General features: G+C 44.5%; 1 protein-coding gene across 1 annotated transcript in view; it reads right to left on the bottom strand.

The window, feature by feature from the left end:
- Positions 1–17,072, bottom strand: part of LOC132820060 (5-hydroxytryptamine receptor 2C-like) — a 116,144-nt gene extending 99,072 nt beyond the window's left edge. The window contains exon 1 of the mRNA XM_060831979.1: positions 16,827–17,072. Within this exon, the coding sequence (XP_060687962.1) occupies positions 16,827–17,072 (246 nt within the window). The remainder of the gene's footprint in view (positions 1–16,826) is intronic.
- Between the last annotated feature and the right edge of the window lie 9,333 nt (positions 17,073–26,405).

Genomic DNA, 26,405 nt, shown 5'->3' with positions numbered 1-26,405 from the left:
ACAGAGTTGCATCAGGATATTATTTAAACAAGCCACAACACACTGCAGCACCCAGGAACTACAAGAAGCTGAGGAGAAACACCCACACAACGTATTCAGGAACAACGGGTACCCAATAAGCGCAGTTCGCCGATTCCTACACAACAGACTTAATCAGGAAGACACAATATGCCCAGAAACTCTAGCCACTCTGCCATATATCAAGGACATTTCAAAGATAATGACCAGACTACTCCAACCCCTAGGCTTCATGGTAGCCCACAAACCTATTACCGGATTGTAGCAGCTACTGATTAATTTAAAGAACTCCATACCCACTGTCAGCAGAACGAATGTCATATACAAAATACGTTGCAAGGACTGCAACAAACATTACATTGGACAAATGGGCAGGACACTAGTCACCAGAATACCTGAGCACCAACTAGCCACCAAAAGACATGACCAACTATCACTGGTATCCATACACAAAGATGAAAAGGGACATCAGTTTGACTGGGACAATACATCGATCCTAGCACAGGCTAAATCAAGACACATATGGGAATTCCTGGAGGTCTGGCATCCAAACCAGAACTCCATCAACAACCATATAGATTTGGACCCCATTTACTAATCTCTCAGAAACAGAACTGGGAATGATACCACTCACCACAACAGACCAAGACACATAAATAGCAAGTGGGACAGAACACCAACCCTTCACTGGAGGCTCACTGATGTTATTATTTGGCATGGTGACGTAACGCCTGAGAGCAAACCCACCAGCTCAGTGAGCAAACTTACAACCTGACCTTAAATATTATGTAACTGGAGAAAGACTGTGGAAAGCTGAGGGTCCTCATACATGCATTAAAAAAAAACAAGCCAGCATCCAAGTTCAGCAGTTAACAGGGAAAGCAAATAGAACATTGGTCTTTATATCAAAGGAAAAAGAGTATAAAAATATGGAAGCCTTGATAAAAGTATATGAGGTAATAATTACCCCACGCCTGGAAACTGTGAACAATTTGGTCTCCTTGTCAAGGAAAGATACATTGGCTTTGGTGGTAGTCCAGAGAAAGGTTACTAGGTTGACCTTGGGTATGAAGGAATTTTTTTACATGGTGAGATTGAGTACTGGCGTTTTGAAGAATAAAAGGTCATCTTATTGAAACATACAAAATTCTCAATGAGCTTGACAAGGTAGATGTGAAGAGTTTGTTTCCCAAGTGGGAGAATCTAGGAGCAGAGGGTGTTATCTCAGGGTAAGGAGGTCCACTATTTAAGAGAGAGATGAGGAGGAATTTCTTCTCTTAGACGGTTTTGAATCTGTGGAATCCTTTATCACAGAGGGCTGTAGATGATGGGTAATTTGTTCTTTTCAAATCTGAGCTAGCCAGAAGTGGAGTTGAGGATTATCAGATCAATCACGATTTTATTGAATGGCAGAACAGATGTGATGAGATGAATGGCTTCTAATTATGTGGACTATTTCTAATTCTGTGTCAGATGGTGTTTTGTCCTGTCCATGTAACCACTTCATGTTTCTGCTGGTCATAATGTTCAATCTCAGAGTAATCATGGGTGTTCATGCCCTGAGCATGTACACTTAATTTGAGTCTTTCTTGATGGGAGAATCAATTTTTCCTCCAGGTTAATGTGCTCACGAAGTGAAATGTACAAATGTACAATTGCTAATTCTACAAGTCATCACTCACATCACAAAGTGCCTCCTGGTACATGCTTTGGGATACCTTTGATTTGTTCAGGGATGTTATTACACACCTCTGGCACAGCTGTGAGTTGAACCCAGGCTTCCTGGTTCAGAGTTAGGGATGCTACCACTGCATCACAAAGACCCTTTTGATGCATGTTTTACCAGTTAACAATGTGTGTCCACTTAAGTTTATACAGTTAGCATTGCCTATCCCAAAGTAGAGGCTGCCTGCTATTCTATTCCAGATTCCTCAGGGCCAGAGAGAGGGCACCTCCAGATCAAAGCATCCTCTCTCTGATCCGCCTGAGATTGTAGGCTGCTGCTTCTTTCAAGCTGTTGATTGGTCCTTTAATTTGGGGATCATACCCCCAATCACTACTAGACAGCGAAAACATCCTCAAACCATTCACTAGGTGCCCCTGAAAAATTCATGGAATGAGTGTTTCCGCTCCTGGAGAAGGGTTTTGGCTCCAGGAAACAATCCAGATCTCCACATCCTATCTCTGAGGGCGCAGAAAGTCTGTCCTCATGGCTGGGTGACCAAGTCTTAGCATAAGGGAATGTTGCAGGTAGAATCTCATCTGACAAAACCTCCAGGAGTTGCTGTTGGCAAAGCTTGCATCCCAAATGTGCTGCTTAATCAAGATCAGAGTTAGATATTCTAACTATTACTGTTGTCCCTATGCTTCATTCCACTTTTGATATCCACAATTTTTAGTGATTAAACTAATTATATTGTTTCAATGCTGTTTTGTTAAAAGCCATTTATATTAATTTACTTCCAACAGCATTGCTAATTTGTTTATTTTCACTACCTAATTCGTATTTTGTGCCACTGCAATTCTCACGATCACTCACAATGTCAGTGAGTAGCATTACTGAGGAGTAGCAATGCACAGCATTCACTGACAGTTTAACAGCAGCTTGCCTCTCTTCACCAATACCCTTCCTCTACCCTCTCCCCACCATCTAGCCAATCAGTCCTCAACTTATTCCACTCTCTCCCCACCATTATCCTACTCCACTGTCTCCTCAGCACTAATCTCCAACATTTCCTCAGAAACATCCTCTGCTTTGTCCTCACCATTACCACCCTGAATTCTCTTCACTGATACCACCCGAACCTCACCTCAACATTAATCCTCACTACCTCCTTAACATTAATCAATATTATGAACACATTTTCTCCTCATCATTACCCTGTCCTCTTACCCCACCATTGCCCCTCATACTCTTATCCTGAGCTCCGTATGCCCTCTCCAAGATGATATTCTCCAAGATGTTATTCCCCAAAATATTCCCACCATTATCCCCAAACTATTCTCACCATTAACCCCTGAACTATTCTCACCATTATCCCCCACTCTATTCTCATCATTGTCCCCCACACTGTTCTCAACATTATACCCCACATTGTTCTCACCATTATCACTCACGCTATTCTACACCGTTATCCCCCACACTGTTCTCACCGCTATCACTCAAATTATTCTCATCATTATCCTTCACACTGTACTCACCATTATCACCCCCACTGTTCTCACCATTACCCCCCATACTGTTCCCACTATTTCCCCCACAATATTCTCACCATTATCCCCCACACTGTTCTCACCATTATCCCCCACACTATTCTCTCCATTATACCTCACACTATTCTCACCATTATCCGACACACTGTTCACACCATCATCCCCCCCATTATTCTCAGCAGTATCCCCACGCTGTTCTCACCATTATCTCCCAACCCAATTTCGCCATTATCCCCCACACTATTCTCTCCATTATCCTCCACACTATTCTCACCATTGTCACCAACACCGTTCTCACCATTATCCCTCAAAGGTTTCTCATCATTATCCCCTACACTATTCTCACCATTGTCCCCACACTGTCCTCACCATTATCCCTTCCAGTATTCTCACCATTATTCCCCTCATAATATTCTCATCATTATCACTCACACTGTTCTTACCATTGTCCCCCACACTATTCTCTCCATTATACCTCACACTATTCTCACCATTATCAGACACACTGTTCTCACCATTATCACCCACACTATTCATAGCATTATTCTCCACACTATTCTCACCATTATCCCCACACTATTCTCAGCATTATCCCCACACTGTTCTCACCATTATCCCACACACTGTTCTCAACACTATCTCCCTCGCTGAACTCAACATTATCCCCCACACTGTTCTCACCATTACCCCACACACTGTTATCATCAGTATCCGCTGCACTATTTTCATCATTATCCCCCACAGTATTCTCACCATTATCCCACACACTGTTCTCACCATTATCCATTACACTATTCACACCATTATCACCCATACTATTCACAGCATTATCCTCCACACTATTCTCACCATTATCCCCCACACTGTTCTCACCATTATCACCCGCACTATTTGCACCATTGTCCCCCGAACTATTCTCACCATTGTTCCCCACACTATTCTCACCATTGTCCACCACACGGTTCTCACCATTTACCCCCACACTATTGTCACCATTATCAACCACACAATTCTCACCATTATTCCCTACACTATTCTTACCATTGTCTCCCACAATGTTCTCACCATTGTCACACACACGGTCCTCACCATTATCCCAAACACTGTTCTCACAATTATCCACCACACTATTCTCACCATTATTGTCCCACACTGTTCTCACTATTACCTCCGCACTCTTTTCACCATCATGCCCTCACACCGTTCTCACCATTATCATTCACACTGTACTCACTATTAACACCCACACTGTTCTCACCATTTTCCCCCACAATATTCTCACTATTATCCCACACATTGTTCTCACCATTATCCTCCACACTATTCTCAGCATTATCCCCACACTGTTTTCACCATTACCCACACAATGTTCTCAACACGATCTCCCTCACTGAACTTAACATTATCCCTCACACTGTTCTCACCATTACCCCACACACTGTTATCACCAATATCCATTGCACTATTCTCACCATCATAACCCACAGTATTCTCACCATTATCCCACACACTGTTCTCACCATTATCCACTACACTATTCTCACCATTATCCCCCACACTCTTCTCACCATTAGCCAGCACACTGTTCTCACCATTATCCCGCACACTGTTCTCACCATTACCTACCACAATTTTCACACCATTATCCCCAACACTGTTCACACCACTATCCCCCACACTGATCTTGCCATTACACACCATGCTGTTCTCACCAGTATCGATGCACTATTTTCACCATTATCCCCCACACTATTCTCACCATTGTCCACCACACGGTTCTCACCATTTGACCCCACACTATTGTCACCATTATCACCCACACAATTCTCACCATTATCCCCTACAATATTCTCATCATTGTCTCCCACAATGTTCTCACCATTGTCCACAACACGGTTCACACCATTATCCCCCATACTATGCTCACCGTTATCCCCCACACTGTTCTCATCATTATCTCCCACACTGTTCTCACCATTATCATTCACACAATTCTCAACATTATCCCCCACACTATTCTCAACATTATCACCCCCACAATTCTCACCATTATCCCCCACACAAACCTCACTATTATCCCCACAATATTCTCATTATTATTCCCCACATTGTTCTTACCATTATTCCCCACACTATTCACTGCATTATCCCCACACTGTGTTCACCATTAATCCCACAATGTTCTCTCTATTATCCCTCACATTGCTCTCACCATTATTCCCCACACTATTCTCAGCATTATCCCCTACACTGTCCACACCACTATCTCCCCCACTGTTCTCACCAGTATCCGTCACACATTTCTCACCATTATCCCCTACACTATTCTCACCAATATCCCACACACTATTCTCACCATTATCCCCCACACTGTTCTCACCATTATCCCCCACACTATTCTCACCATTATCCCCCACACTGTTCTCACCATTATCCCCTACACTACTCTCACCATTGTTCCCCACACAGTTGTTAACATTATCTCCCACACTGTTCTCACCATTATCTCCAACACTGTTCACACCACTATCCCTCACACTGTTCTCACTATTACACACTACACTGTTCTCACCAGTATCACACACACTATTTTCAACATTATCCCCCACACTATTCTCACCATTGTCCACCATACGGTTCTCAACATTTCCCCCCACACTATTGTCACCATTATCCCAACAATGTTCTCTCCATTGTCACACACACTGTTGTCACCATTATCCCCCACATTATTCTCACCATTATCCCTCACACTGTTCTCACCATTATCCCCACACTGTTCTCACTAGTACCGTCACACTATTCTCACCATTATCCCTCACACTGTTCTCACCATAATCCCCAACACTGTTCTTACCGGTGACCCCCACACTATTCTACCATTATCCCACACACTAGTCTCACCATTATTCCCCACACTGTTCTCACCATTACACACCACACTGTTCTCACCAGTATCACACACACTATTTTCACCATTATGCCCCACACGATTCTCACCATTGTCCACCACACGGTTTTCACCATTATCCCCCACACGGTTCTCACCTTTATCCCCCACACTATTCTCACCATTATCTCCTACACTGTTCTCACATTAGATCGCACACTGTTCTCACCACCATCACTCACGCTATTTTCACCGTTATCCCCCCACACTGTTTGCACCGTTACCACTCAAACCATTCTCACCATTATCCCTCACACTGTTCTTGCCATTACCTCTCGCACTGTTCCCACTATTTTCCCCAACTATATTCTCACAATTGCTCCCCCACACTATTCTCACTATTCTCTCCCACACTATTCTCACCATTATCCTTACAATGCTCTCACCATTGTGCCCCACACTGTTCTCACCATTATCCCACACACTGTTCTCACCATTATCCACCACACTATTCTCACCATTATCTACCACACTGTTCTAACCATTATCCCTGACACTGTTCTCACTATTGCACACTACACAGTTCTCACCAGTATCGCACACACTATTTTCACCGTTATCCCCCACATTATTCTCACCATTAGCCACCATATGGTTCTCAACATTTCCCCCCACACTATTGTCACCATTATCACCCACACAATTCTCACCATTATCCCCCACACTATTCTCACCATTATCACCCACACAATTCTCACCATTATCCCCCACACTATTCTCACCATTATCTCCAACATTGTTCACACCAGTATCCTTCACACTGTTCTCACTATTACACACTACACAGTTATCACCAGTATCGCACACACTATTTTCACCATTATCCCCCACACTATTCTCACCGTCAGCCACCGCACGGTTCTCAACATTTCCCCCACACTATTGTCACCATTATCACCCACACAATTCTCACCATTATCCTCCACACTATTCTCACCATTATCACCCACACAATTCTCACCATTATCCCCCACACTATTCTCACCATTATCTCCAACATTGTTCACACCAGTATCCTTCACACTGTTCTCACTATTACACACTACACTGTTCTCACCAGTATCGCACACACTATTTTCACCATTATCCCCCACACTATTCTCACCATCAGCCACCACACGGTTCTCAACATTTCCCCCCACACTATTGTCACCATTATCACCCACACAATTCTCACCATTATCCCCCAAACTATTCTCACCATTATCCCCACAATGTTCTCCCCATTTTCACACACACTGTCGTCACCATTATCCCAAACACTGTTCTCACATTTATCCACCACACTATTCTCACCATTGTTCCCCCACACTGTTCTTGCCAGTATCCACACACTATTCTCACCATTACCTCCACATTATTTTCACCATCATGCCCTCACACTGTACTCTCCATTATCCCACACACTGTTCTCAACACTATCTCCCTCACTGAACTTACCATTATCCCCACACTGTTCTCACCATTACACACCACACTGTTCTCACTAGTATCGCATGCACTATTTTTACCATTATGCCCCACATGATTCTCACCATTGTCCACCACACAGTTCTCACCATTATCCCCCACACGATTCTCACCATTATAATCCACACTATGCTCACCATTGTTCCCACGCTGTTCTCAACATTAACGGTCACACTATTCTCACCATTATCACCCACACTACTCTCACCATTATCCCAAACACTGTTCTCACAATTATCCACCATGCTATTCTCACCATTATTCCCCAAACCTTTCTCATCATTATCCCCCCCATTATTCTCACCAGTGTCCTCCACACTGTTCTCACTATTATCTCCCACACTATTCTCTACATTATTCCCCTCATAATATTCTCACCATTATCACCACACTGTTCTCACCATCATACCCCACACTATTTTCACCATTATCCCCCACACTATTCTCACCATTATTCCCCACACTGTTCTCACCATTATACCCCACACTATTCACAGCATTATACCCCACACTATTCTCACCATTATTTCCCACACTGTCCTCTCCATTATCACTCTCGCTATTTTCACCGTTATCCCCTCACACTGTTTTCACCATTACCACTCAAACCATTCTCACCATTATCCCTCACACTGTACTTACCATTATCACCGACACTGTTCTCACCATCATACCCCACACTGTTCACAGCATTATCCCCCACACTGTTCTCACCATCACACCCCACACTATTCACAGCATTATTCCCCACACTATTCTCACCATTATTCCCCACATTATTCTCACCATTATTCCCCACATTGTTCTCACCATTATTCCCCACACTATTCTCAGCATTATCCCTAACACTGTTCTCAGCATTATCCTCACACTGTTCTCACCACTATCCCCCACACTATTCTCACTACTATTTCCCATACTGAACTCACCACTATCCCCCACACTGAATTCACCATTATCACCCACACTGAATTCACCATTATCCCCCACACTGTTCTCACCATTATCCCCACACTGTTCTCACCAGTGTCCCCCACATTATTCTCACCATTATCTCTCACACTATTCGCACCATTATCCCCCACACAGTTGTCAACATTATCCCCACACTACTCTCACCATTATTTACCAGACTTTTCTCACCATTATTCCCCACACTGTTCTCATCATTACACACCACACTTTTCTCACCAGTATCGCACGCACTATTTTTACCACTATGCCCCACACAATTCTCACCATTGTCCACCACGCGGCTCTCACCATTATCCCCCACACTGTTCTCATCATTATCCCCAACACAGTTCTCACTATCATCACCTACACGATTCTCAACATTATCCCCCACACTATTCTCACATTATCCCCGACACTGTTTTCACCTTTATAATCTACACTGTTCTCACCATTGTTCCCCACACTGTTCTCAACAGTAATGGTCACACTATTCTCACCATTATTCTCCACACTATTCTCACCTTTATCCCACACAATGTTCTCACCATTATCCACCACGCTGTTCTCACCATTACTCCCCCTATAATATTAACACCATTATCCCCAAACTTTTCTCGTCATTATCCCCCCATATTCTCACCAATGTCCTCCACACTGTTCTCACCATTATCTCCCACACTATTTTCTACATTATTCCCCTCATAATATTCTCAATAGTATCCCCCACAGTGTTCTCACCTTTATCCCTAACACTATTCTCACCATTATCCCCCCTACTGTTCTCACCATTATCCCCACACTGTACTGACCATTATCCCCTACACTGTTCTCACCATTGTCCCCTAACTATTCTCATCATTCATCATCACACTATTCTCACCATTATCCCCCACACTGTCCTCACTATTATAACCCACTCTGTTCTCCTAATTATCCCCACAATGTTCTCACCACTGTCCCGCTCACTTTACTCACCATTATCCCCCGTACGATTCTCAACAATATCCCCCACACTATTCCCACCATTATCCTCCACACTACTCTCACCATTGTCCCCCACACTGTTCTCAACATTCTCCCTCACACTATTCTCACCATTATCCCCACACTGTTCTCAACATTATCTTCCACACCATTCCTTGCATTATCACCCACACTGTCCTCACCATTACCCCCCACACTATACTCATCATTCTCCCTCACACTATTCTCACCGTTATCCCCCACAGCGTCCTCACCATTATAACCCACACTGTTCTCACCATTATCCCTCACACTGTCCTCACCATTAATTGCCCCACACTACACTCATCATTCTCCCTCACACTATTCTCACCGTTATCCCCCACTCTGTTCTTACCATTATCCCCCACACTGTTCTCACCATTCCCCCTGACAGTATTCTCACCATTATGTTCCACACTATTCTCACCATTATTCTCCACACTGTTCTCACAATTAGCCCACACATTATTCTTTCCATTGTCACCCACACTGTTCTCACCATTAATTGCCCCACACTGTTCTCACAATTATTCCTCACACTATTCTCACCATAACCCCACACATTTCTCACCAATATCCCCCACACTGTTCTCACAAATATCCTACACTATTCTCTCCATTATTCCCACAATGTTCTCACCATTATCCCCCACACTGTTCTCACCATTATCCTTCAGACTATTCTCACTATTATCATTCACACATTCTCACCAATATCCCCACACTGTTCTCACTAATATCCCTACATTATCCTCTCCATTATCCCCACAATGTTCTCACAATTATCCCCCACATTGTTCTCACCATTATCCTTCAGACTATTCTCACCATTATCACTCACAGCATTCTCACCAATATCACCCACAATGTTCTCACCATTAGCCCCCACACTATTCTCACCATTATCCCTTGACTATTCTCCCCATTATCCCCCACACTGTTCTCAACATTATCCCCACACTATTCTCAACATTATCTCCTACACTGTTCTCACCAGGATTCCCCGCACTATTCTCAACATTATCCCCCACACTGTTCTCATCATTATCCTTCCACACAATTCTCCCCATTAGCCTCACACAGTTCTCACCATTGTCCCGCACACTTTTCTCACCATTATCTCCCACACTATTCTCAACATTATCCCCCTCACTGTTCTCACCATGATCCCAAAACTGTTCTCACCATTATATCCCACACTGTTCTCACCATTATCCACCACACTGTTCTCACCATCATACCCCACACTATTCACAGCATTATCCCCCACACTATTCTCACCATTATTCCCCACATTATTCTCACCATTATTCCCCACATTGTTCTCACCATTATTCCCCACACTATTCTCAGCATTATCCCCACACTGTCCTCACCATTAATCCTACAATATTCTCACTATTATCCCCCACATTGCTCTCACCATTATTCCCCACACTATTCTCAGCATTATCCCCAACACTGTTCTCAGCATTATCCTCACACTGTTCTCACCACTATCCCCAACACTATTCTCACCACTATTTCCCATACTGAACTCACCATTATCCTCCACACTGTTCTCACCATTATCCCCACACTGTTCTCACCAGTGTCCCCCACATTATTCTCACCATTATCTCTCACACTATTCTCACCATTATCCCCCACACAGTTGTCAACATTATCCCCACACTACTCTCATCATTATTTACCAGACTTTTCTCACCATTATTCCCCACACTGTTCTCATCATTACACACCACACATTTCTCACCATTATCCTCCACATCATTCTCACTATTATCAAACACACTATTCCCACCATTATGCCTCACACTGTATTCACCATTTTCCCCCACACTGTTCTCACCATTTTCCCCACACTGTACTCACCATTATTACCCCACACTGTTCTCACCATTATCTCCTCATACTTTTCTCACTATTATCCTTCACACTATTCTCACCATTATCACCCACACTAATCTCACCATTATCCTTCAGACTATTCTCACTATTATCACTCACACATTCTCACCAATATCCCCACACTGTTTTCACAGTATTCTCACCATTATCCCCCACACGGTCCTCACCATTACCCCCCATGCTATATTCATCATTCTCCCTCACACTATTTTCACCATTATTCCCCACAATGTCCTCACCATTATAACCCACACTATTCTCACCATTATCCCTCACACCATTCTCACCAATATCCCCACACTATTCTCACCATTATCACCCACACTGTTCTCACCATTACCCCCACATTATTCTCACCATTATCCTCCACACCCATTTTTACCATTATGAATCACACTGTACTCACCATTTTCCCCCACACTGTTCTCACTATTTTCCGTCAAACTGTACTCACCATTATTTCCCCACACTCTTCTCACCATTATCTGCTCATACTCTTCTCACCATTACCCTTCAGACTATTCTCACCATTATCACTCACTCTAATCTCCTCATTATCCCTCATACTATTCTCACCATTATTTACCACACTGTTCACACCATTATCCCGAAGAAGGGCTTATGCCCGAAACGTCGAATATCCTGTTCCTTGGATGCTGCCTGACCTGCTGCGCTTTTCCAGCAACACATTTTCAGCACTATTTTCACCATTACGTTCCACACTAATCTCACCATTATTCCCCACACTGTTCTCATAATTAGCCGCCACATCATTCTTTCCATTGTCACCCACACTGTCCTCACCATTATCGCCATACACTGTTCTCACAATTATCCCTCACACTATTCTCACCATTATCCCCTACACCATTCTCACCAATATCCCTACACTATTCTTTCCATTATCCCCACAGTGTTCTCACCATTATCCTTCAGACTATTCTCACCATTATCACTCACACCATTCTCACCAATATCCCCCACATTGTTTGCACTAATATCCCTACACTATTCCCTCCATTATCCCCAAAATGTTTTCATCATTATCACCCCACACTGATCTCACAATTATCTTTCACACTATTCTCACCATTATCACTCACACCATTCTCACCAATATCCCCACACAGTTTTCACCATTATCTACCACACTGTTCTCACCATTAGCCCCCACACTATTCCCACCATTATCCCCCACACTGTTCTCACCTTTATCACCCTTTATCTCCCACATTATTCTCCCCATTATCCCCCACACTGTTCTCAACATTATCCCCACACTATTCTCAACATTATCTCCTACACTGTTCTCACCAGGATTCCCCGCACTATTCTCAACATTATCCCCCACACTGTTCTCACCATTATCCCTCACACTATTCTCACCATTATCCCCCACACCATTCTCATCAATATCCCTACCCTATTCTCTCCATTATCCCCACAATGTTCTCATCATTATCATCCCACAGTGTTCTCACCATTATCCTTCAGACTATTCCCTCCATTATCACTCACACCGTTCTTACAATATCCCCCATATTGTTCTCACTAATATCCCTACACTATTCCCTCCATTATCCCCCACAATGTTCTTACCATTATCCCCCACACTGATCTCACAATTATCCTTCACACTATTCTCACCATTATCCCCCCACTGTTTTCACCATTATCACCCACACTGTTTTCACCATTATCCCCCACACTATTCTCACCATTAGCCCCCACAATATTCCCACCATTATCCCCCACGCTGTTCTCACCTTTATCCCGTTTATCCCCCACATTATTCCCACCATTATCCCCTGACTATTCTCCCCATTATCCCCCACACTATTCGCACTATTATCTCCCACACTGTACTCATCATTATCCCCCCGCACTATTCTCACCATTATCCCCCCCACACTGTTCTCACCATTATCCTCCACATTATTCTCAGCATTATCCCCCCCACACTGGTCTCACCATTATCTCTCACATTATTTGCACCAATATCCCCCACAATGTTCTCACCATGCTCACCCACAGTGTTCTCACCATTCTCCCTGACACTTTTCTCACCATTATCCCCCACACTATTCTCACCATTATCAACAACACTGTTCTCACCATTATCACACACAGTATTCTCACCATTATTCCCACACTGTTCTCACAATTTACCCCCCATATTCTTCTCACCATTATCCCTCACACTGTTCTCGCCATTATCCGCCATACCATTCTCACCAATACCCCCACACTGTTCTCACCATTATCCCCCACACTATTATCATCATTATACCCCACACTGTTCTCACCATTCTCCCTCATGATATTCTCACCATTATCGCCCACACTATTCGCAGCATTATCCAGAAATGTTCTCACTTTTATCCCTCACACTGTTCTCACCATTATCCCTTCACACTATTGTCCTAATTATCCCCACATTGTTCTCACCATTGTCCTGCACACTTTTCTCACCATTATCCCCCATACCATTCTCACCAACATCCCCATACTGATCTCACCATTATCCCCCACACTATTCTCACCATTACCCCTCACACCATTCTCACCATTATCTACCACACTATTCTCACCATTGTTCCCTCACACTATTCTCACCATTATCCCCCACACTGTTCTCACCATTATCCCCACACTATTCTCACCATTAACCCCACATACTGTTCTCACCATTATCCTCCACACTATTCTCAGCATTATCCCCCCCACTCTGTTCTCATCATTATCCCTGTTGAGTTCTCACCATTATCCCCCACACTATTCTCTCTGTTATCCCCCACACTGTTCTCACCATTATCCCTTACACTATTCTCACAATTGTCCCTCACACTATTCTCACCATTATCTCCCACATTATTTGCACCAATATCCCCCACAATGTTCTCACCATACTCACCCAGTGTTCTCACCATTCTCCCTGACACTATTCTCACCATTATCCCCCACACTATTCTCAGCATTATCTGCCACACTGACCTCAACATTATCAACCACACTGTTCTCACCATTATCCCCACACTGTTCTCACAATTTACTCCATTACTGTTCTCACCATTATCCGCCATACCATTCTCACCATTATACCCCACACTGTTCTCACCATTCTCCCTCATGATATTCTCACCATTATCGCCCACATTATTCTCAGCATTATCCAGAAATGTTCTCACTTTTATCCCCCACACTGTTCTCAGCATTATCCCTCACACTATTCTTACAATTGTCCCTCACACTATTCTCACCATTATCTCCCACATTATTCACACCAATATCCCCCACAATGTTCTCACCATGCTCACCCACAGTATCTCACCATTCTCCCGGATACTATTGTCACCATTATCTCCCACACTATTCTCACCATTATCCTCCACACTGTTCTAAACATTATCCCCCACAGTATTCTTTGCATTATCACCCACAATCTTCTCACCATTGTCCCACACACATTTCTCAGTAATAACCACCACACAGTTCTCATCATTATCCCCACACTATCCACACCATTATCCTCCACCCAATTATCATCATTGACCCCCACACTGTTCTCACCATACTCCCTCAAACTATTCTCACCATTATATCCACAGTGTTCTCAACATTATCCCCCACACCATTCTTTGCATTATCACTCACACTGTTCTCACCATTATCCCTTCACACTATTGTCCTAATTATCCCCACACTGTTCTCACCATTGTCCTGCACAATTTTCTCACCATTATCCCCCATACCATTCTCAACAATATCCCCCACACTGTTCTCACCATTATCCCCCACACTATTATCACCATTATCCCCCCCACTGTTCTCACCAATATCTGCCACACTATTCTCACCATTCCCCCTCATGGTATTCTCACTATTATCTCCCACACTATTGCCACCATTATCCCCAAACTTTCTCACCGTTATCCGCCACGCTGTTCTCTCCATTATCCCCACACTATTCTCACCATTATCTCCCACACTGTACTCATCATTATCCCCCACACTGTTCTCACCATTATCCTCCTCATTATTCTCACAATTATCCCCCACCTTATCTATGTGAGACCTTATCTATGAAAAATTCACATTCAAGAGAGGTTAGTCTTTTCCACCTGTGAACAATCTGTAGTATTTCAACCAAACACTCCCAGTCTGGGATTTTGTTTTTACAAACTACACCCTTACACTGAAGCAACTTATTCTCTTGGCTTCTCTGAAAACGTATCTTTTTTTTTAAATAGGAGAAACCATTGTTGCTTTGGACTTCAGTCAGGTCTCCCTTGAACTGAACAAAAACTCCCTGATCACTGTGTTTTTCTCAACTAAAATCAATCCTTTGTTACTGAAAATAAAGAGCAAGATAATGTATTCTGGTATTTTCTCTCGCAATTGTAAAATCCCATGATATAAACAAACCTTCATTAATTCTCAAAGACGTCTTCAGTCATCTGCAGTCTGACACTGGTTTTAAATCTTGGTTGTAATTATTAAATCCTTCATACAAATAGAACTACTCTATTTGCAATGCATTCAATATGTAAGCTCTGAAAAAAAATGCTATGAATAAATGACACACATTCATCATATTCCTCATCGCCTCCAATAGCCTCGCAGCACCATTATTCTCCAATACCATCTCCCCACCAAGACCCTCCAATACCATCTCCTCATCATTACCTTCCAACATTCTCCCCTCATCATTTCCCTCTAATACCATCTTCTCACCATTACTCTCCAATAACTTCCTCTCACAATTATCCTCCAAAAGCCTGTTCTCACTATTACCCTCCAATACCATCTCCTCACAATCAGGCTACAATACCATCTTCTCACCATTACTCTCCAATATCCTCTCCTCACCATTACCCTCCAATAGCCTCTCCACACCATTACCCTCCAATAGCCCCTACTCAACACTACTCTCCAGTACGATCAACTCACCATCAGCCTCCAATACCATCTTCTCACCATTACCCTCCAATAGCCTTTCCTCATCATTACCCTCCAATAACCTCTCCTCATCATTACCCTTCAATACCATCTCCTCACCATTAGCCTCCATTACCATTTCTTCACATTTGCCCTACAATGGCCTCTTCTCACCATTAAGTAGTTAATTAATGGTGATGAAGGGCTCTGGCCCGAAACGTCGAATTTCCTGTTCCTTAGATGCTGCCTAACCTGCTGTGCTTTAACCAGCAATACATTTTCAGCTCTTCTCACCATTACCCTCCAATAGCCTCTCCACACCATTACCCTCCAATAACATCGTCTCACCATTACCCTACAATACCATCTCCTCACCATTACCCTCAAATAGCCTCTCCTCACTATTACTCTCCAACACCATCTTCTCACCAGGAGCCTCCAATACCCTCTCCTCATCATTACCTTCCAACATTCTCCCCTCATCATTACCCTCCAATACCATCTTCTCACCATTACTCTCCAATAGCTTCTTCTCACAATTACCCTCCAAAAGCCTCTTCTCACCATTACCCTCCAATACCATCTCCTCACCATCAAGCTTCAATACCATCTTCTCACCATTATCCTCCAAATTCCGCTCCTCACCATTACCCTCCAATATCCTCTCCTCACCATTACCCTCCAATAGTCTCTACTCAACATTACCCTCCAATATGATCAACTCACCATCAGCCTCCAATACCATCTTCTCGCCATTACCCTCCAATAGCCTTTCCTCATCATTACCCTCCAATAATCTCTCCTCATCATTACCCTTCAATACCATCTCCTCACCATTAGCCTCCAGTACCATCTCTTCACCATTGCCCTACAATGGCCTCTTCTCACCATTACCCTCCTATAGCCTCTCCTCACCATTACTCTCCAATAGCCTCTCCTTACCATGACCCTCCAATACCATCTCCTCACCATTACCCTCCAATACCATCAGCTCATAAGTACCCTCCAATAACATCCTCTCACCATTATCCTCCAATGCTATCTCCTCACTATCAGCCTCCAATACCAGCTCCTCAGCATTATCCTCCAATGTCCTCTCCTCACTATTAACCTCAAATACCCTCTCCTCATCATTACCCTCAAATATCCTCTCCTCACCATTTCCTTTCAATATCCTCTCCTCACCATCAGCCTCCAATACATCTCCTTACCATTACCCTCCAATATCATCTCCTCACCATTACCCTCCAATATCATCTCCTCACTATTACCCTCCAATACAATCTCCTCAGCATTACTCTCCAATACCATCTTTTCACCATTGCCCTCCAATATCACCTCTACACCATTACCCACCAAAACGCACACCTCACCATCAGCCTCAAATACCATCTTTTCACCATTACCCTCCAATAGCATCTCCTCAACATTACCCTCCAATATCCTCTCCTCACCATTACCCTACAATACCATCTTCAACCATTACTCTCCAATACAATCTCCTCACCACGACCTTTCAATATCCTCTCCTCATCATCAGCCTCCAATGCCATTTCCTCCCCATTATCCTCCAAAACCATTTCCTCACTATTACCCTCTAATACTATCTCCACACCATTACCCTCCAAAACCATTTTCTCACCATTGCCCTCCAATATCCTCTCCTCACCATTACCCTCCAATACCATTTCCTCACCATTGCCCTCCAATATCCTCTCCTCACCATTATCCTCCAATACCATCACCTCACCACTACCCTGCAATATCCTCTCCTAACCATAAGGGCTCCAATACCATCTTCTCAGCATTATCCTCCAATACCATCTCCTCTCCGTTATACCCCTATATCCGGCACGGTGGCACAGTGGTTAGCACTGCTGCCTCACAGCGCCTGTAGACCCGGGTTCAATTCCCGACTCAGGCGACTGACTGTGTGGAGTTTGCACGTTCTCCCCGTGTCTGCGTGGGTTTCCTCCGGGTGCTCCGGTTTCCTCCCACAGTCACAAAGATGTGCGGGTCAGGTGGATTGGCCATGCTAAATTGCCCGTAGTGTTAGGTAAGGGGTAAATGTAGGGGTATGGGTGGGTTGCGCTTCGGCGGGTCGGTGTGGACTTGTTGGGCCGAAGGGCCTGTTTCCACACTGTAAGTCTAATCTAATCTAATCCTCTCCTCATCATTAACCTCAGTACCATCCTCTCATCATTACCCTCCAATGTCCTCTTCTCATCATTCGACTCCAATACCATCTCCTCACCATTACCCTCCAGTACCATCTTCTCACCATTACCCTCCAATATCCTCTCCTCACCATTACCCTCCAATACCATCTCCACACCATTACCCCCAAATACCATCTTCATACCATTGCCCTCCAATAGCCTCTCCTCACCTTTACCCTCCAATAGCCACTCCTCACCACTACCCTCCAATATCCTCTCCTCATCATTACCCTCCAATATCCTCTCCTCACCATTACCCTCCAATACCATCTCCACACCATTACCCCCAAATACCATCTTCATACCATTGCCCTCCAATAGCCTCTCCTCACCTTTACCCTCCAATAGCCACTCCTCACCACTACCCTCCAATATCCTCTCCTCATCATTACCCTCCAATAGCCCCTCCTCACCATTACCCTCCAATATCCTCTCCTCATCATTACCCTCCAATAGCCTCTCCTCACCTTTACCCTCCAATAGCCACTCCTCACCACTACCCTCCAATATCCTCTCCTCATCATTACCCTCCAATAGCCCCTCCTCATCAGTACCCTTCAATATGCTCTCCTCACCATTACCCTCCAGTACCATCTTCTCATCATTAACCTCCAATATCCTCTCCTCACCATTAACCTCCAATATCCACACCTCACCATCAGCCTCCAATATTCTCTCCTTAACATTACCCTCCAAAAGCATCTCCTCACCATTAACCTCCAATACCATCTCCTCACCATTACCCTCCAATACCAACCCCTTACCATTACCCTCCAGTACCATCTTCTCATTACCCTCCAATATCCTCTCCTCACTATTACCCTCCAATACCATCCCCTCACTATTACCCTCCAATATCCTCTCCTCACCATTACCCTCCAATACCATCTCCTCACCGTTACCCTCAAATACCATCTTCACACCATTGCCCACCAATAGCCTCTCCTCACCACTACCCTCCAATTGCCATTCCTCACCACTACCCACCAATATCCTCTCCTCATCATTACTCTCCAAAATCCTCTCCTCACCATTACCCCCAATACCATCTCCTCACCATTACCCTCCAATACCCTCTCCTCACTATTACCCTCCAAGATCCTCTCCTCACCAATAGACTCCAATACCATAGCCTCACCATTACCCTCCAATATTCTCTCCTCACAATTACCCTTCAATAGCCTATTCTCACCATTACCTTCCAATATCCTCTCCTTACCATCACCTTCCAATACCATCCCCTCACCATTACCCTCCAATACCTTCTCCTCACCATTACCCTCCAATAGTCTCTCCTCACCATTCCTTTCCAATACCATCTCCTCTCCATTACAACCCAAAATCCTTTCCTCATCATTATCCTCCAGTACCATCCTCTCACCATTACCCTCTAATATCCTCGTGTCACCATTAGACTCCAATACCATCTCCTCACCTTTACCCTCCAATATCCTCTCCACACCATTACCCTCCAACATTCTCCCCTCATTGTTACCCTCCAATACCAACTCCTCACCATTACCCTCCAACATTCTCCCCTCATTGTTACCCTCCAATACCATCTTCTCACCATTACCCTCCAATAGCTTCTTCTCACAATTACCCTCCAAAAACCTCTTCTCACCATTACCCTCCAATACCATCTCCTCACCATCAAGCTTCAATACCATCTTCTCACCTCTATCCTGCAATTTCCTCTCCTCACCATGACCTTCCAATAGCCTCTCCTCACCATTACCCTCCAATATCCTCTCCTCACCATTACCCTCCAATATCCTCTCCTCACCATTACCCTCCAATAGTCTCTACTCAACATTACCCTCCAATATGATCAACTCATCATCAGCCTCCAATACCATCTTCTCACCATTACCCTCCAATAGCCTTTCCTCATCATTACCCTCCAATAACCTCTCCTCATCATTACCCTTCAATACCATCTCCTCACCATTAGCCTCCAGTACCATCTCTTCACCATTGCCCTACAATGGCCTCTTCTCACCATTACCCTCAAATAGCCTCTCCTCACCATTACCCTCCAATAGCCTCTCCTCACCATGACCCTCCAATACCATCTCCTCACCATTAACCTCCAATACCATCAGCTCACAAGTACCCTCCAATAGCATCCTCTCACCGTTACTCTCCAATACTATCTCCTCACTATCAGCCTCCAATACCAGCTCCTCAGCATTATCCTCCAATATCCTCTCCTCACTATTAACCTCCAGTACCGTCTCCTCACCATTTCCCTCCAATATCCTCTCCTCACCATCAGCCTCCAATATCCTCTCTGTAACATTACCCTCCAATACCCTCTCCTCATCATTACCATCAAATATCCTCTCCTCACCATTTCCTTCCAATATCCGCTCCTCACCATCAGCCTCCAATACATCTCCTCACCATTACCCTCCAATATCCTCTCCTCACCATTTCCCTCCAATACCATCTCCTCACCATTATCCTCAAATACCATCTTCACACCATTGCCCTCCAATAGCCTCTCCTCACCATTACCCTCCAATATCCTCTCCTCACCATTATCCTCCAATACCATCTCCTCATCTTTACCCTCCAATATCCACTCCTCACCATCAGCCTACAATATTCTCTCCTTACCATTGCCTTCCAATACCATCTCCTCACCATTACCCTCCAATAGCCTCTCCTCACCATCAGCCTCCAATTCCATCTCCACCATTACCTCTAATATAATTGCCTCACCATTACCCTCCAATATCCTCTCCTCACCATTCCTTTCCAATACCATCTCCTCTCCATTACAACCCAAAATCCTTTCCTCATCATTACCCACCAGTACCATCTTCTCATCATTACCCTCTAATATCCTCTCCACACTATTGCCCTCGAGTACCGTGTCCTCACTATTTCCCTCCAATATCCTCTCTTCACCATCAGCCTCCAACATCCTCTCCTTAACATTATCCTCCAATATCATCTCCTCACCATTACACTCCAATGTCCTCTCCTCACCATTACCCTCCAATACCATCTCCACACCATTCCCCTCCAATAGCTTCTTCTCACAATTACCGTCCGAAAGCCTCTTCTCACCATTACCCTTCAATACCATCTCCTCACCATCAGCCTCCAATACCATATCGTTCTCATTAGCCTCCAATACCAACTCCACACCATTAACCCCAATATCCTCTCCTCAGCATAACCCTCCAATAATATCTTCTCTCTATTATACCCCAATATCCTCTCCTCATCATTTCCCTCCAGTAACATCCTGTCACCATTACCGTCCAATATCCTCTCCTCACCATTAGACTCTAATACCATCTTCTCACCATTTCCCTCCATTACCATCTTCTCATCATTACCCTCCAATCCCTCTCCTCACCATTACCCTCCAATAGCCTCTCCTCACCATCAGCCTTGAATACCATTTCCACACAATTACACTCCAATACCATCTTCTCACCATTACCTTCCAATCTCCTCTTCTCACCATAACCCTCCAATACCATCTTCTCACCATTTCCCTCCAACAGCTTCTCCTCACCATTACAGTCCAATACCATCTCCTCACCATTCCCATCCAATACCATCGCCTCACCATTACCCTCCAATACTATCTTCTCACGATTGCCCTCCAATATTCTCTCCTCACCATTACCTTTCAATACCATCGACTCACCATTACGCTCCGATATCCACTCCTCACCATTACCCTCCAATACCATCTCCTCACTATTATCCTCCAATACCATCTCCCCACCATTTCCCTCCAATACTATCTCCTCACCATTACCCTCCAATACCATCAGCTCACAAGTACCCTCCAATAGCATCCTCTCACCGTTACTCTCCAATACTATCTCCTCACTATCAGCCTCCAATACCATCCCCTCACTATTACCCTCCAATATCCTCTCCTCACCATTACCCTCCAATACCATCTCCTCACCGTTACCCTCAAATACCATCTTCACACCATTGCCCACCAATAGCCTCTCCTCACCACTACCCTCCAATTGCCATTCCTCACCACTACCCACCAATATCCTCTCCTCATCATTACTCTCCAAAATCCTCTCCTCACCATTACCCCCAATACCATCTCCTCACCATTACCCTCCAAGATCCTCTCCTCACCAATAGACTCCAATACCATAGCCTCACCATTACCCTCCAATATTCTCTCCTCACAATTACCCTTCAATAGCCTATTCTCACCATTACCTTCCAATATCCTCTCCTTACCATCACCTTCCAATACCATCCCCTCACCATTACCCTCCAATACCTTCTCCTCACCATTACCCTCCAATAGTCTCTCCTCACCATTCCTTTCCAATACCATCTCCTCTCCATTACAACCCAAAATCCTTTCCTCATCATTATCCTCCAGTACCATCCTCTCACCATTACCCTCTAATATCCTCGTGTCACCATTAGACTCCAATACCATCTCCTCACCTTTACCCTCCAATATCCTCTCCACACCATTACCCTCCAACATTCTCCCCTCATTGTTACCCTCCAATACCAACTCCTCACCATTACCCTCCAACATTCTCCCCTCATTGTTACCCTCCAATACCATCTTCTCACCATTACCCTCCAATAGCTTCTTCTCACAATTACCCTCCAAAAACCTCTTCTCACCATTACCCTCCAATACCATCTCCTCACCATCAAGCTTCAATACCATCTTCTCACCTCTATCCTGCAATTTCCTCTCCTCACCATGACCTTCCAATAGCCTCTCCTCACCATTACCCTCCAATATCCTCTCCTCACCATTACCCTCCAATATCCTCTCCTCACCATTATCCTCCAATAGTCTCTACTCAACATTACCCTCCAATATGATCAACTCATCATCAGCCTCCAATACCATCTTCTCACCATTACCCTCCAATAGCCTTTCCTCATCATTACCCTCCAATAACCTCTCCTCATCATTACCCTTCAATACCATCTCCTCACCATTAGCCTCCAGTACCATCTCTTCACCATTGCCCTACAATGGCCTCTTCTCACCATTACCCTCAAATAGCCTCTCCTCACCATTACCCTCCAATAGCCTCTCCTCACCATGACCCTCCAATACCATCTCCTCACCATTAACCTCCAATACCATCAGCTCACAAGTACCCTCCAATAGCATCCTCTCACCGTTACTCTCCAATACTATCTCCTCACTATCAGCCTCCAATACCAGCTCCTCAGCATTATCCTCCAATATCCTCTCCTCACTATTAACCTCCAGTACCGTCTCCTCACCATTTCCCTCCAATATCCTCTCCTCACCATCAGCCTCCAATATCCTCTCTGTAACATTACCCTCCAATACCCTCTCCTCATCATTACCATCAAATATCCTCTCCTCACCATTTCCTTCCAATATCCGCTCCTCACCATCAGCCTCCAATACATCTCCTCACCATTACCCTGCAATATCCTCTCCTCACCATTTCCCTCCAATACCATCTCCTCACCATTATCCTCAAATACCATCTTCACACCATTGCCCTCCAATAGCCTCTCCTCACCATTACCCTCCAATATCCTCTCCTCACCATTATCCTCCAATACCATCTCCTCATCTTTACCCTCCAATATCCACTCCTCACCATCAGCCTACAATATTCTCTCCTTACCATTGCCTTCCAATACCATCTCCTCACCATTACCCTCCAATAGCCTCTCCTCACCATCAGCCTCCAATTCCATCTCCACCATTACCTCTAATATAATTGCCTCACCATTACCCTCCAATATCCTCTCCTCACCATTCCTTTCCAATACCATCTCCTCTCCATTACAACCCAAAATCCTTTCCTCATCATTACCCACCAGTACCATCTTCTCATCATTACCCTCTAATATCCTCTCCACACTATTGCCCTCGAGTACCGTGTCCTCACTATTTCCCTCCAATATCCTCTCCTCACCATCAGCCTCCAACATCCTCTCCTTAACATTATCCTCCAATATCATCTCCTCACCATTACACTCCAATGTCCTCTCCTCACCATTACCCTCCAATACCATCTCCACACCATTCCCCTCCAATAGCTTCTTCTCACAATTACCGTCCGAAAGCCTCTTCTCACCATTCCCCTTCAATACCATCTCCTCACCATCAGCCTCCAATACCATATCGTTCTCATTAGCCTCCAATACCAACTCCACACCATTAACCCCAATATCCTCTCCTCAGCATAACCCTCCAATAATATCTTCTCTCTATTATACCCCAATATCCTCTCCTCATCATTTCCCTCCAGTAACATCCTGTCACCATTACCGTCCAATATCCTCTCCTCACCATTAGACTCTAATACCATCTTCTCACCATTTCCCTCCATTACCATCTTCTCATCATTACCCTCCAATCCCTCTCCTCACCATTACCCTCCAATAGCCTCTCCTCACCATCAGCCTTGAATACCATTTCCACACAATTACACTCCAATACCATCTTCTCACCATTACCGTCCAATCTCCTCTTCTCACCATAACCCTCCAATACCATCTTCTCACCATTTCCCTCCAACAGCTTCTCCTCACCATTACAGTCCAATACCATCTCCTCACCATTCCCATCCAATACCATCGCCTCACCATTACCCTCCAATACTATCTTCTCACGATTGCCCTCCAATATTCTCTCCTCACCATTACCTTTCAATACCATCGACTCACCATTACGCTCCGATATCCACTCCTCACCATTACCCTCCAATACCATCTCCTCACTATTATCCTCCAATACATCTCCCCACCATTTCCCTCCAATACTATCTCCTCACCATTACCCTCCAATACCATCAGCTCACAAGTACCCTCCAATAGCATCCTCTCACCGTTACTCTCCAATACTATCTCCTCACTATCAGCCTCCAATACCATCCCCTCACTATTACCCTCCAATATCCTCTCCTCACCATTACCCTCCAATACCATCTCCTCACCGTTACCCTCAAATACCATCTTCACACCATTGCCCACCAATAGCCTCTCCTCACCACTACCCTCCAATTGCCATTCCTCACCACTACCCACCAATATCCTCTCCTCATCATTACTCTCCAAAATCCTCTCCTCACCATTACCCTCCAATACCCTCTCCTCACTATTACCCTCCAAGATCCTCTCCTCACCAATAGACTCCAATACCATAGCCTCACCATTACCCTCCAATATTCTCTCCTCACAATTACCCTTCAATAGCCTATTCTCACCATTACCTTCCAATATCCTCTCCTTACCATCACCTTCCAATACCATCCCCTCACCATTACCCTCCAATACCTTCTCCTCACCATTACCCTCCAATAGTCTCTCCTCACCATTCCTTTCCAATACCATCTCCTCTCCATTACAACCCAAAATCCTTTCCTCATCATTATCCTCCAGTACCATCCTCTCACCATTACCCTCTAATATCCTCGTGTCACCATTAGACTCCAATACCATCTCCTCACCTTTACCCTCCAATATCCTCTCCACACCTTTACCCTCCAACATTCTCCCCTCATTGTTACCCTCCAATACCAACTCCTCACCATTACCCTCCAACATTCTCCCCTCATTGTTACCCTCCAATACCATCTTCTCACCATTACCCTCCAATAGCTTCTTCTCACAATTACCCTCCAAAAACCTCTTCTCACCATTACCCTCCAATACCATCTCCTCACCATCAAGCTTCAATACCATCTTCTCACCTCTATCCTGCA

This window comes from Hemiscyllium ocellatum, chromosome 11 (assembly GCF_020745735.1).
Source record: "Hemiscyllium ocellatum isolate sHemOce1 chromosome 11, sHemOce1.pat.X.cur, whole genome shotgun sequence".
NCBI classification, from domain to species: domain Eukaryota; kingdom Metazoa; phylum Chordata; class Chondrichthyes; order Orectolobiformes; family Hemiscylliidae; genus Hemiscyllium; species Hemiscyllium ocellatum.
Note: the sequence above shows the minus strand (reverse complement) of the source record. Positions and strands in the feature narration are given on the sequence as shown.